This window comes from Falco punctatus (assembly GCF_963210335.1).
Source record: "Falco punctatus genome assembly, chromosome: 9".
NCBI lineage: Eukaryota > Metazoa > Chordata > Aves > Falconiformes > Falconidae > Falco > Falco punctatus.
Window position 1 is genome coordinate 23,105,520 of NC_137589.1, and position 13,060 is coordinate 23,118,579.

The following is a 13,060-nucleotide window of genomic DNA, read 5'->3' on the forward strand; positions in this document are numbered from 1 at the left end:
TTGGCTTTTGGATAAGTAGCTCCTGACAGCTTTGAAGAAGCCTGAGTGCTTCTAAGAGCTACCAAAAACTGCTATAGAGATGGTGGCAGCCCCCAGAGAGGCTGCAGGATGACAACTCAAGCCGTTACAAAGATGCAGGTTGACCTAAGCCCTGGCAGCAGTGAGGGGGTATAACAATTAATACTGTAATGAATATCATGGGAAAACACAGAGTCCAGCCTTTTCTGCTCACAACTGGCAAGTTTTAAACATTGAGTCTCACACAGATGAGATATGTTTGGTTCCCATGAAGGCATTGTATCTGTCCTGCAAGACAGACTGGATGGGAGACACTTAAAGGTGTACATGGAATGCATTAGTGGGATTAAAACTGGCTGGTGAGTCTGGACATCCTTCTAATTGAAAATAATTGGAGGGTGTGATTCCCATAGTGAGAGTCTGGCCTGGGCTGATTCTTGGACATGTGCTAATTTTTATTAAAAAAAACCCAAAAACAAAACCAAAAGACCTCACTTTGGTGGTATTTTCCTTACACTTCTGTGCTGGTCTGCAGGGGGAAAAGCTTTGCCAGCATCATTTTCATGTTTTTATGAACTTTCATGCTGATGAGCTTTTTCCAGTGCTGGCCCCGATCCCACAGCAGCGGTGCCATTTGGTCACAGTGCCGGGGCTGGCCAGGCTGCGTCCAGCCCTGTGTTGCACAACGCCGCCGGTTCCTGGCTGCTGCTCGGGCTCCCATCCCCATGCACAACTTGTTCCTGCACCCTTGCACTGGTGGTGGTTGTTATTGCTTTTTTTTTTCACCACCTCGCTCTGGCAAAGGGTTATTTTGGAAGGACTAATTTAGGGAAAAAAAAAAAGCTTTATGGAAGCGGTCAGGTAAATAAGAGGCTGTATGCAAAAACGCGCTTGGAAAAACCAAGTAATGCAGAATTTGGGTAAATCCTGCTGAAGCTGCCTGGTTTGTCCACTGCCACTGCTGAAGCTGCCTGTGGAACTGAACAACAGCCTTGGGAGCAAGCCAACCAGATGCTGTTCTTAAAGTAAAATTAAAAAAAAAACAAAAAAACCACACCAGGATCCAACATCTGTTAGTGTCCTCGGCGTCACAGGCTGGGGTTGCAGCACAGCGGGGACTAAAGCAGGGGCTGCAGCTCGCTGCTGTCTGCAGGTACCACCACCTCAGCTGCCAAAACCCCCTTGAGAAAACGCTGGTGTCCAGCCACCTCCTGCCGCCTACTGGGGGAGGGAAACTGTAAATGGCAGGAGTGTGCTGGGTCATTGCTTTGGGGGCTGTAAATCAGCAGTGGTGATGGGGAATTAAAAGGAAAAGCCTGTATGGTGGGGGTGCATGGCCTTAGCTGAACTTCCAACTGGCGGTGGTTTAGGCCAAAGTCCCACTTGCTCATCAACTGTAAATGGACACTGAACAGGCGTGTTTGGGTAGAACGAGACCTTGATGAGTGTTCTGAGGAGGAAAAAAAAAAAAAGCAGGATCTGCCATGCTATCAGCCTGGATAGAATTTAATGATGGAAAATCTTGGGTAGAAAGGCACCCTTGGAGGTCCCTAGGGCCAACGTTGCAGCAGGTTGCTGGGGGGCTGTGTCCAGGTGATTTAGGGCATCCCTGAGGATGGAGAGCTCCCACCACTTCAGGATCCATCCTAGGGATGCCCCTCACACACAGCGAAGATATCACTCTTTCTGTGCAGTGCTTAATACTCCCAGGTAATAAACCAAGAAGCACAGTTGTCAGTGCTTAAATTTGTGGTTTATATTCCATAAAGATTTTAAAAGTCTTGCTTACATCTGGTCTCCCTTTCAAAAATGAAATCCTGCTCACAGAGTGGCAGAGTATGTCCTTGTTGAACTGTGATTCCCTAAGAGCAACCAAACCACTAATGATGGATATACGGTTATTTTTGGATGTGGCGTTCCTATTACTTGGTTTGTTTTCAGTTTTTCTTGAGTGAGTTTGGCTGTGGAGATCTGTGGGTTTTTTTCTGGATTTGATAACAGGAACCAAATTGAGACACTCGAAACATCAGCATGGTTTGCTACTTGATTCAACAAACTTCTGAAAAATTATCACACAGAAGGAATCTGAGGGAAGGTAAGGGTTTGCCTTTCAAATGTAGTTGTGATAGGGGATGAAAAGCAATGACGAGCAGCAAGCTTACAGGAAAAACCCCAAAATATGCAGAAAATTTGTACTAAATCATGGGCTGGCTGCAAAATTACTTCCTTGCTGCTAAAATCTAGAGCGACTCAAACCTCTCTCTTGTTTTTTGGCACTGAGGGTGCAGACTGGACTTTGCTCTCCAGGAGGCTAGCAGGTCTAAACCAGACTGAGATGCTTCCAAAAAGAGTTTGTCTATACAGGAAAACCTGATTCTGCTTCATAAAGACACGCTGTGACGATCTGGATAGCCCAGAGGAGAGATGGCAGAGATGGAGTATGCTCATATGACAGATTTGAGGCATGGGATCCATACAGGAGGTATGGAATGGAAAAAAGGGTTGGGGAGCTGGTGGAAGGAGAACTATGCTGAAGGGGGCGTGGGGTCCCAAAGGGGTGGTGAGCTTACCCATAGGCAACAGTGAAGGTCAGCTCTGTCCAGGGCTGCGCTGGCCAAAGTGCATGCAGCAGGTCTGGGAAAGGCGTAATTCTCTTTGCTCGGCACCCGGGACCCACATCGGATACTAGGAACGGTTTGGTGCCCCCATTGCAAGAGAGGCATCTGCTAACTGGAGCGCCTCCGGTGTAGGGTCCCATGGAGACTGGGGCGGGGAAAGTAGCCCAGGGTTTTCTTTCAATGGAAGAGTAAATGGTGGTTTTTTTTCTTTTTAAGTTAGCAGGCACAGCATTTTGAAATGGGTGTAAGGAAATCCTCCCTGCAATATGTATTTCTCTTCCACAAAATCCAGGGAACCTGTGTATCTTTTTTGGGAGTATGTCTTCCAGAGGTAATTGCAAGCATTTGTGCACAGCTGCAAAGTTGAGATGCTGCACGCAGGCTGACTCAAAGCACAGAGGCTTGAATGACTGATTTTATTTAGAAAGTTTCAAATCCACTTACTTTTCAACTGCGCTGGTTGTGCTCATTTATTAACTTCCTTCTCCACCTAATTTACTGTGTGTCAGATGTTCACACCCAGGAAATGTGCACTTGCATAACTGAAACTTTTGCAACTTGAATGTTTAGTGGTAAGTTTGGCGCTTTTTTTTTATTTTTTTTGTTTAAATTGTGCTTTGCAGCCTCCGCTGTGCGTGCAGATCTATAGTAATAGTGTGCTGTTAATTCCTAGGCTGAGTAAAACAGACCCACGTTCTTCCTCTGACAGGTGATAAAAGCTCTGAAAAACAGCTCTGTATAGCGTGGGAATTGGCTGGGTTTTTCGGGGGGTGGTGGGCAAACAAAGCACTTCAAGCAAAAATGTAAAGAAATGACAAGAAGCCAGGTCTGCTCCAGTTTTGATTCTTGAATTCACTTGTTTGATCTGGGCAATCAGCATTGTCTAAATGCCATGGATAAATACCCATGATAGCCAAGTGCTCATTTCAAGATCACCTATTGCATGCCATATTGAAAAAAAAATTAGCTCTACATTTTTAACAATACTCAGGGAATAATCTTGCCATGTACCCATAATTTCAGTACAAGGGTTTCATTGTTTGAAGGATGCAATAAAAGAAGGAACATGTGTTGCATCCTGTAAAAGCATTGCTGGGTTTGATTTTTAATTGGCAGCTAGTGTTTTCCAGGGCATACCTGCCCTTGCTTCTGTGCAGGAGCAGGGATCTAATCCCAAGGACCTACTCCCTATGCAGTGATCTAGTCCCCCTGCTCCCAGCATTGCTTCCTGCTCTCCCAGCTCCTCATGCTGCAGGATCTCGAGCCTGGGCTCTGCACCAGGGCCAAGTCAGGCGTTTGCATAAGTGATCTCCTCGCACACAACCAGCTGAGCGAGATGAAGACTGCGCCGATGGTGCTGAACTGCTTATTTTTTGATTTGTTGGAGGATCGTGTGCCCCAGCACTAAGGGAAAACCCTCAGCACTTCCTATGCAGACAGCAGGACGTGAACAATCTTGTCCGAGCATTCTGACTCGAGAGAGACATCACTTGTAATTGCATATAAGCGGGGAGATCCAAATTTTGAGGTAATAAACCTGGGTTTTCAGTGCAAGCCCTGTACGCTGGAGGGTAAGGGGGCTCTGCTTCCACCTCTTGGTCAAGACGGAGAACAGCCACAGAAGCACAAGCAGCCGGTCGGGCAGACGCTCACCTGGAGAGACCTCAGGCTGTCCACGGAGAAGGGGGAAAGGTGGCCACAGATGTCAGCCTTGGCACGGGTCATCAGAGACCAAGGATGGGGGACCTTTGTCCCGCTTCACTGCTTGGCTAGCAAATGCCATGACTGCCCCGGTCCTTTGGCAGGAGTGGACTCCTGCTGACGGGGAGGTTGCCAAAGTCTGTCTTGGGGGTCCCAAGCTGGAAGTTGCTATTGCCCATCCAAATGGGACTAGCAAGTTGTAGGGGAAGGTATTACTCGCCTGTGGATTTAGGGAAAGAAGAAATGCCCTGTTGTGTAGGGCGGCATGAACTCACTGTGGGAGCTACAGAGACCCACCAGGCGGGACAACTTCTGCTCTAGAGTTAGCATGGGGAGCATCAGTTGTTCTTATGGAGATCTGCTGTTGCATTGTGTTGGGAAGCATATGGAGAAAGAGGCAATTTGAATGATGCTGTTGCCATCTGCTATAAGGCTGACAGTGTGGTTTCCTACAGAATCCCCTCTAATCCAGGGAGCAGAGCAGATGTTCCACTACGGACCTAACTCATTTTGAGATAGTTACAGTTCTTGCATACTGGAAGAGAAGAATTATTTCCAGATTAAACATACCTATGTGTTATTTAGAGCATGTGATTAATTGTTTTTTGGTTGATTGCAATCTCAAAAGAATAGATGCATATAAAGATATGGTGAGATGGGTTGAGCTTGTGATCTAGTGAGGTGTTGAAATGTGTGCAGTGATGAGAAAGTTACACGGACTTTACTGGCTTCTGTATTTAATAGTTGTACAGACACAGCTTTCCCCAAAGAGCAGCACAGACTTGCGAAAGTCCTTCTCTTCAATAAGCAAAGCTGCTGTAACAAAATCCTGCAACGCTACAAGCAGACTTGCATCTACCATACAGTCACACACGCTGTCATTGCCTCATCTTTAGAAAACCATGTGATGTTCTAGAATGACCTCTGAACACTGAATTGTGACAAATTGTGGTCCAAAATTTGCAATAATACAACATAGATGGTTCAATACCAGTACTGTGCTTGGAGAACAGCGTGAATGTTGCCTGCATATGTAGTATGCTGAAGGACCTCACTTGGAACCACAAAATGGAACAGCTCTGAAACGAAAGTTGTGCCCTGGCCAGAAATATGGAAATAAGGTCTTGTCAGATCTTCACTTAGGATGTTCAGGGTGCAATGTTGTGTTTACTGCGCAGTGAGTAAATACCACAGTGAGAAACAGCACAAGGGTTCAGTGGTAAAATCAGAAACACAATTTAAAACCTGGGTTGGATGAGAATGTATTACTGGTGGTGGGTTAACCTTCTCCATCGCCAGGGAAAAAACATGCCATAAACCAGCAAGAAAACCAGTGAGGAAACTATTTAGTGTGTTTTCGGAAGCCCAAGATTCAGAGCCTGGTGGGATCGCTGGCGCTTTGCAGATTATAGCAGAGCCTAAGGGATTGTGGAAGTGGAGTCACAAGCTTGGAAGTGAAACTGGAAGCAGGATCACCAGTGAAAATAGTTCGGGGACTTCTGCTCTGTGGTTGGTGGTGGTGCTGAGAGCCCTCACAACATGCAGATCCCTCAGAGGGAATGTCTCTACCACCGGGTCACATTACCTTGCCAAGCTCAATACCTTCGATTGACTGCAAGCCTCAAGAAGGGGGATCTCAGGCTGGGCAAAAGAGAGTTATACCCCAGATCTGGGTAGTAAACCAAGGTGGAAAATCTAGGTTCAAACCATGAGCTGAATTCTAGCAGGAATTTAAGTCTGTGTGTTTTCCCACAAGGCTTCTGAGCACCAGACTGCTGCTTATTCCTATAGGCTCCTGTGAAAAGTTTCGGTTTAAATAAATCTAAATTTTTCCAGGAACAACATTTTGTAATGAAAAATCCTCAGAAGAACCTGAGGCAAATCATAGGCATGCTAAGAAAATGCATGAATTATTTCCAGCATGGGTGGGAGTTCTTACAAGAATTCAGTGAGTTATTTTGTTGTGAGAGTTCGTTAGCTTGTGGCCATGCTCTAACCACAAAGGTCTTTTTGAGCCCTTATTTCTGCAGATAGGCTGGTCTCCTGGCTAGCGTGGAGATTTATGAACTGCTTTTGTCCTTCTCACCATGAAGGTGTCATAAATAACCCATGTGTTCTCCCAGTTCTCACACTTTCAACTTTTTTTTTTTTTTTTTGGGGGGGGGGAGCGGGGGGAAGAAAATGACTGCTCCCTCCAAAGAAATCCCAACTCTAGCTGATGCTATCTAGCATTTTCACACTGTCATAATTTCTCAGGCTCATTTTGTGGTCCTGCGCAAGTGTGCATCAGGGCATCTGGGGTTTGGTACACCACAGACATCACCTGCTTCTGAACTGCTGCTAGCTTGAGGAAGGCATTTAAAGTGCACAGGACCTAAACAGCTGGAAAGGAAAGCATGTTACTTAGAAATCAGGGGGAGCTGCCTGTTTTCCTTTTGGGTGAAGAATGGGAATTTTCAGAACTTGGTCTAGATGTGGTTGGGTGGTGTTAGAAGCTGGCTGCAGGGGAAATAAGCTTTGAGTTAATCAGCTCTACAAAACCTCCATATTTATTTGGTATATTTATTGATTTGTAACTTCCTCCCCCCGCCCCTTTTCTTTCTGTTTGATAGAAGGTTGGGTTGTTTTCCAACTTCCTTTGGTGTCCACAGCAGAAAGAACAGCCTTTACAGCAGCTGCCAAGGGAGCGAGTCGTGCCGCCGAGGGAACACTGTGTCCCTCATGCAGCATGAAGCTTGGCTCCAGCGGCACTTGCTTCAGGTGGCTACATGTGTGGCGTAGGTGCCGTGAGTGACTCACAGATGACTGCAGTACTTAAGACTTCTTACAAGGGGTTGATTTGAGGTGAAGGGAGAGAGGAAGGAGGAATCTTGCATGACTCTCAGGGCTGGTTCTTTGAGGATGATGTAGAAGTCATTTGCCTGTGAAGTTCTCCCTCTGACAAAGCTTAGCCTTACAGCAAAACGTTCTCAGGAGTTCTTCTAAACTTGTGAAAGTCAAGATGACTGGCCATTTCCTGATGTGTGTTTGAATATAACCAAAGACTTTATTTAATGTGCCAAACTGCTATGAAAACTTCTCCAAAACTAAAATTAAGCTTGTGCATCCAGGCTATCCTACGGCTTTTCCTACAGGAACTTATGTGGGTCTACCTTCGAGCTTGCCCTGCCCTCAGTTGCCCGTATCTCTTTTGAAGGGCCAGAAGAGCTTCAGAAGAGCTGGCTGTAGTTCCTGTAGTTTTTAGTATTGTTTCCGTCTTGTTTCAGAAGTGCAGCTTGCCAATTCTCCTGCCCTAGTGAAATTGGGAAGGGTAGACGGGTTCAAGAAATGCCAAAATGATGCACATTTGGTATCAAACACAATTTTCTGTTTGTCACCAGCCCAGACACATAAGCGTGGTTGTAGTCACATGGGTGCCACAACAGATGAGACAAAAGCTTAAGACAACATTGGTGGAACTACTTTGATGTGATTCAGCAATACTAAGCTGTTGATGGGTGATCCATGTGTCCATTTGAAAAACATGAGCAAAGAAAATTACATGAAAGCTCAAGAGCTCCCTGTGTGCTGGGCAAAGGCTTTGGAGCTACCAGAGGCTCAAGTAGCCCTGCATTTCTTGAGGTCTAAAATTCACATCTGCCTTTAGTGGCTGGGACCTAACTGTAACGTAAGCAACCGCTTTGGCGTGTTACACTAAGGCTTTATCTGGATGGTGGTGCAACGTCCTTCGGGCTGTGGGAGAAGACAGCACTTTAAATATGCATGTTTGAGCAAGTTCAATGCAGCTTGCCTTTGCTGGAGCCTGACTTCCTTCCTTGGATGAAGCCAGAGATTTGTGGGCTCTAATAACATGGCAGCTAACCAACTTGGCATATAGAAATGAGAAGGGTGCGTCCCTGTTCCGGTTGCATAAAAATGTCGGAGTGTGTGGAGAGTAGAAGATAGAATGAAGACCTGGTTTGTTTTCTTTCCTTCAAAGTATACTGTATTTCTGGTTGCTGAGAATGGTTTCTTAATTGCAAGCATATGGTGAAAATTTCTGGGTATCAGGAGAGAGTTAAGGTCTGAACCCATGGCATTCAGGGGGGAAAATCCTGTGGCAAAAATTCTCGGTGTTTTAACACCAGGAACAAAGCAAATAGATGTCGGTTATGGTTATAGGTGTTGCTGATTTCTTGGGTGAAGAAAGTGTCTTTCCTCTGGCAGGCACTGTGGTCACTTCTGCTCCTGTGGTCGAGTACCATGGAGCTGGTATGTGATGGGTGTTCATCACTGCCAGCCATGTGATGACCTGGCTGGTCCACGATTACCTCAAAGAACAAAATCAGTCCAGCATGGGCTGTTCTTTGTTTTCCAGCTTTTTGACACGCTCAGAGTTGTGCTTTTGAGCCGTACCCTGTAGCCATGATGACTAGATGTTTCCTTCTGTCAGCAAGAACTGAGACTGGTCTAACTACCTTTTTTTAAGGAGCAGAGGCTTTAAAACAAATCATCAGAAGCTACAAAACTTGTAAAACTGAGAGTTCATGTTTTACTTGGTGCTGTTGTTCCAAATGTAAAACTGGCGAGTGCTCCAGCATCATTGTCACAGTGCTCTCCCCCATGAGGGAAAAATGCCTTTGGTCTGCTGGGAATGACAAACAATGCTGGCAAAAGGAAAGTCAACAAGGCTAAAATCAAAATGCTTGTACTTATAATTGCTTTTACCATGGTCCCTGGAAGGCAGATCCCATTGCAGATGCAGGGTCCTGTAGGGTTAGGTGCTGTGCAGAAATAGAACAGAGCATAATCCCAGTCCCTGAAGAGTTTGAGCTGTGTGGGACTCCTCCACTGGCCAGATTGACACTGACAGGCTTGGAGACTGTGTCACAGATGTACTGGTTTTAATTGGAGAACAAAAATAATTTATAGCCTTCTTTTTCAGTTGCAAATTAAATTTCTTCTGTCTTGTCAACGGCTTTTGGATGGCTACTGCGGAAGGATCCCTTTGGTGAGACAAAAAGGCTACAAAAATAATAGAAATGAACGTCTGCAGCTGAAGAGCTTGACTGAGACTTGAAGAGTTTGCTTTGGGTGGGAGCCAGGTCCTGCCGAGGTCTGCAGGAGCTTTGCTCTTGGCCTCAGTGGAGCCAGGCTTTCGCCCTTGGAGATCATGTCCTGAGGAACAATTTAGTCTAAAATAATTTTCAAAACTTGTATTGTTTGACTCGCATCCAAGCACTTTTTTTGAGACTGAGTGGCTTTGTGTTTCTGATTGACTCAGATTGCTCCCCTTAACATCTTCCAGGGGTGAGCTTTCAGCGAAGGGCCGAACACCAGGGAGGATCAGATGAGAACAGGCCTGCTGCTGGGTTCCTAAGCCAACAGCTTCTTTAATTGTGGGGGCACAGAACTTCTTGGGTGTCTGCTCAAGCTGTGTATTTGCAGTGAGAGCTGTGCCTTGGAGCTCTAGCGCATGAGAGGGCCACTCCGTGGGCATGGCCAGGATCTGGACTGTGGCGTCTTTGGGAGATCCTTCCCTCCCTTCTGCAGATGTCCTGTCAAGCAGCTTTTTGAAAAAGGAAAAGAGAAACAGTAGAAAGCATTTTGATTCCCACTGCATGTGCATGCTGCTCTTGATTATTTTCCCCTCCTTTTTCAGAACATGGTGTCAGGAAAAGCATCTTGTTCAGTTCCCAGCCCGGAAACCCCTGGAGATGCAAAGCTGGGTTTTTCCCTTGTATTAAGATCTGCTCTAGTATCACACTTAAGCAGTACATAATTATCAAGATTTAAGATATGCTTTCTGAAGTCAATTGGTTCCATAGCAGACACAAATTCTTCTTTTTTTTTCTTTTTTTTTTTTTTTTTCCTGAGAGTGTGAAATCATTTTAACAGGTTCCTTTTTGAAAACCTTGAAAACTGTTTAAGAAATAGATTTATAATGTCTAGGCTCTGTTCTGTTGCACTTGAAGTTGTCCAGCACGGAATGCATGATTTAGACTTGGAAAAAAAATTATCTGTAAATCACTGACTGCAATACAGGGGCTATCAACCTTCAAGAGGCTCCTTTAAATCTCTGCTGAGCTATGGTCTCTAAAAAGTGTATGTTTGTGTGGGGAAGAATAAGAATAAAAGGAAATCTGAGAAATTTGGGGCTTTTAATTTTAGAAAAATAATTTCTTTTTGCTAGGAGAACTTTTCTTTTCTCTGGTCTAAAATAAAGCAATGATATGTCCTGCTGTGCCTCAGGCTGTCTGCTTAAAATAAAGGCAGGGCTAAAAAGACGGACCATCTGGAAGCCTGGGCAGGAGGAGTGTGCCAGTGCAGTTTGACGTGGAAGAGCATCCTTTGGACATATTTTTGAACACTGGTCAATCCACTGAGGGCTTTTTTTTTTTTTTTTTTCTTGTGTGTGTGTGTATGTGTATGTTCAGTTGATGGCAACTTCTCAGAGGTTTTTGCTGTATCTTCTAGTCCTGGTCACTTCCTTCCTCTTTCATTGCAGGCTGAAAGGGAATGCCAAGGCATGGTATTTCTCCCTAGAAGCAGCTTACCTTCTGCTGCTATGACTAGCACCAAAATCATCTCTGTGGAGAATGGAAGGTAAAGAAAATGCATTTTTTCCTGGGCTTAGGGTTTTATTTTGGTGTTGTTTCCCTGGCTGGTTTCCTCCATGACCAGGACAGTGGTCTGCATAGCTGGTTTCACTGTTGTGAGTGCCAGTTGTGCTATCCCTCCTATGTTGGGGGTGATGGATGGTCTCACACTTGCTTTCCCTTCCCTCAGCTTTGCAGGGGTGGCTGTGTGCACTGCCGTAGCAGCTGCTTTTCCTGAGCTTTTGGACTGAAACTGCTGTCTGGATTGGGGATTCCTCTGGGTCAATGGTCACCAAACTTTTTTGAACATGCACCCCTATCTACAAAAGATTTTTGAGCATGCACCTCCAATGTATGTGTATATAGTTTTACATACATGTTACTGAAATTCTAATATTTCTTCCTGCAACCCAGTGGATAGTCTTGTGCATCCCACTTTGGAGATCAGTGTTCTAGGCAATGAAAGCACAAAGGAAGCCAGAAGGCTGGTGGCACAGATCTCCTCTTTATCAGGGCATAGTAAGGTCTTTATCCTCTTCCCAGGTTTTTTTTGAGAGGCCTGGTTCCTGTAACTCCAAAGTATGGAATGGGAAGTTTTTGATGTTTTGTTTTGTTTTGTTTTGTTTTTTCGGGACTTATGCATTACTCAGCAGGCTTTGTTTCAATGCTGCTTCTGACGTGAGCAGAAATTTGCCCCCATTCCTGGGAAAAGGGATGAGTCTTCAGCATATGCAGCATTCTTTTTAAGTTGTGTGCTCAGGATGTTCAAGTCCCGACCGTGCACATGGTGATGGATATCCGACTTAACCTGCACATTGGACTTAGCCCATGCAAGGTGCTCTGTTGCTCATGGTTGAAGGACAGCTCAGGCTTAAGGATTTAGAACCTCATGGCCACAAGTGTCCTCAGGGTAAGTTAGCTCTTTTGTTTTAAGAAATATTGGGCAATCTATTTATTTATTTATATTTGGTGGAAATTTTCATGACACAAGCAAGATCAACTCAACTCCACCTCCTAAAAGAAACTCTCAGTGCTCCATGCAGCCTCCATGAGAAGATGATTCTTGGCTTTTTGGATGGTGGTGGTGAAGGACATTTGAAAGCTGGTGCAGTTTTTCAAAAAGGACAAGTGTAGGCACTTTTTGTCCTCTCAGCATGGCCCATGTAGAAAGCGTTGAAGGACTAAAGGACATGACAATGTCTGGACATTTGTGCCATTAACTGCTGTTGCTTTCATCATCCATATGTACAGCTGCATTCTTTTTATAGTGCTGCATATGGCACTATCATAATTGAATTTTTTGTAATAATTGATCTGACCTGTATCATTCTGTTCGCTTTAGCAGAGCTAATTCAAACAGATTGAGATTAGGACTAAAAATATGGTCCTGTTAGCAGAAAACCATAAAGAGTCTGACTTCACAGTAATGACGATGCACAATCTGTTTTACCCAGTCAAGTTCGTACTTTTTATACGTAGCACGTGGTCAAGGCTGATACCAGTTTAGTTCCTGTTTGTGTCTTCCATAAGATGTGTTACGGGGGGAGCAGGTGGCTGTCTTTGTCCATGCTAGGATTGTCATTCCTTCCAGCAAGGCCAGCAGGTCTAGGATTTTGTGGTTGGTGACTCTGTCCATGTTGCATGGAAAACTTGCATGCAAGGGATTAGAGCTGCAATGTCCCATCGCTGGACAGTAGGATGCTAAAGGCTCTCGATTCATCTGCTTAGCTTTGCACGGCAAACTATGGAAATATCAAATGAGAAAAAACCTGGAATTCGTGAGCTGAGTATTTAGAGGAAAAAACCCACCTTCCATGGTCTCTGAATCTCCCTTTGCTGAAGCCAGAGTTTGGCTTTTTGGTTCAGACTTTCAAATGAATAAACAGCGGTGGCAGGCTGTGGACAACTGAGAACATTTGAAATTGTTCTACAAGATTAGGAAGCTGCAAAAATGAGCTGCAGCTACTTTTTCTCCCAGTGCTCTCAGCTGCAGCTGAGAATCTAGACCAGACTTTATTTTTGGCAAGGGGGAAAAAATAAATCTCCTTTGATACTGTGAAAAAAATGAAAGTAATTGTTGAGCCCTGTGCCTTGAGCAAGGATCTCTTCTGCTGTATGGCAGCAGGATTTTAAAGCTGAAATCCA

The 13,060-nt window shown here is 44.9% G+C and overlaps 1 protein-coding gene across 1 annotated transcript in view; it reads left to right on the forward strand.

Moving 5' to 3' along the window:
• Positions 1-13,060, forward strand: part of LOC308069460 (uncharacterized protein) — a 63,144-nt gene that overhangs the window by 18,937 nt on the left and 31,147 nt on the right. The window contains exons 2-3 of the mRNA XM_080401813.1: positions 9,262-9,327; positions 10,825-10,922. Coding sequence (XP_080257939.1) covers positions 9,262-9,327; positions 10,825-10,922 — 164 coding nt within the window. The remainder of the gene's footprint in view (positions 1-9,261; positions 9,328-10,824; positions 10,923-13,060) is intronic.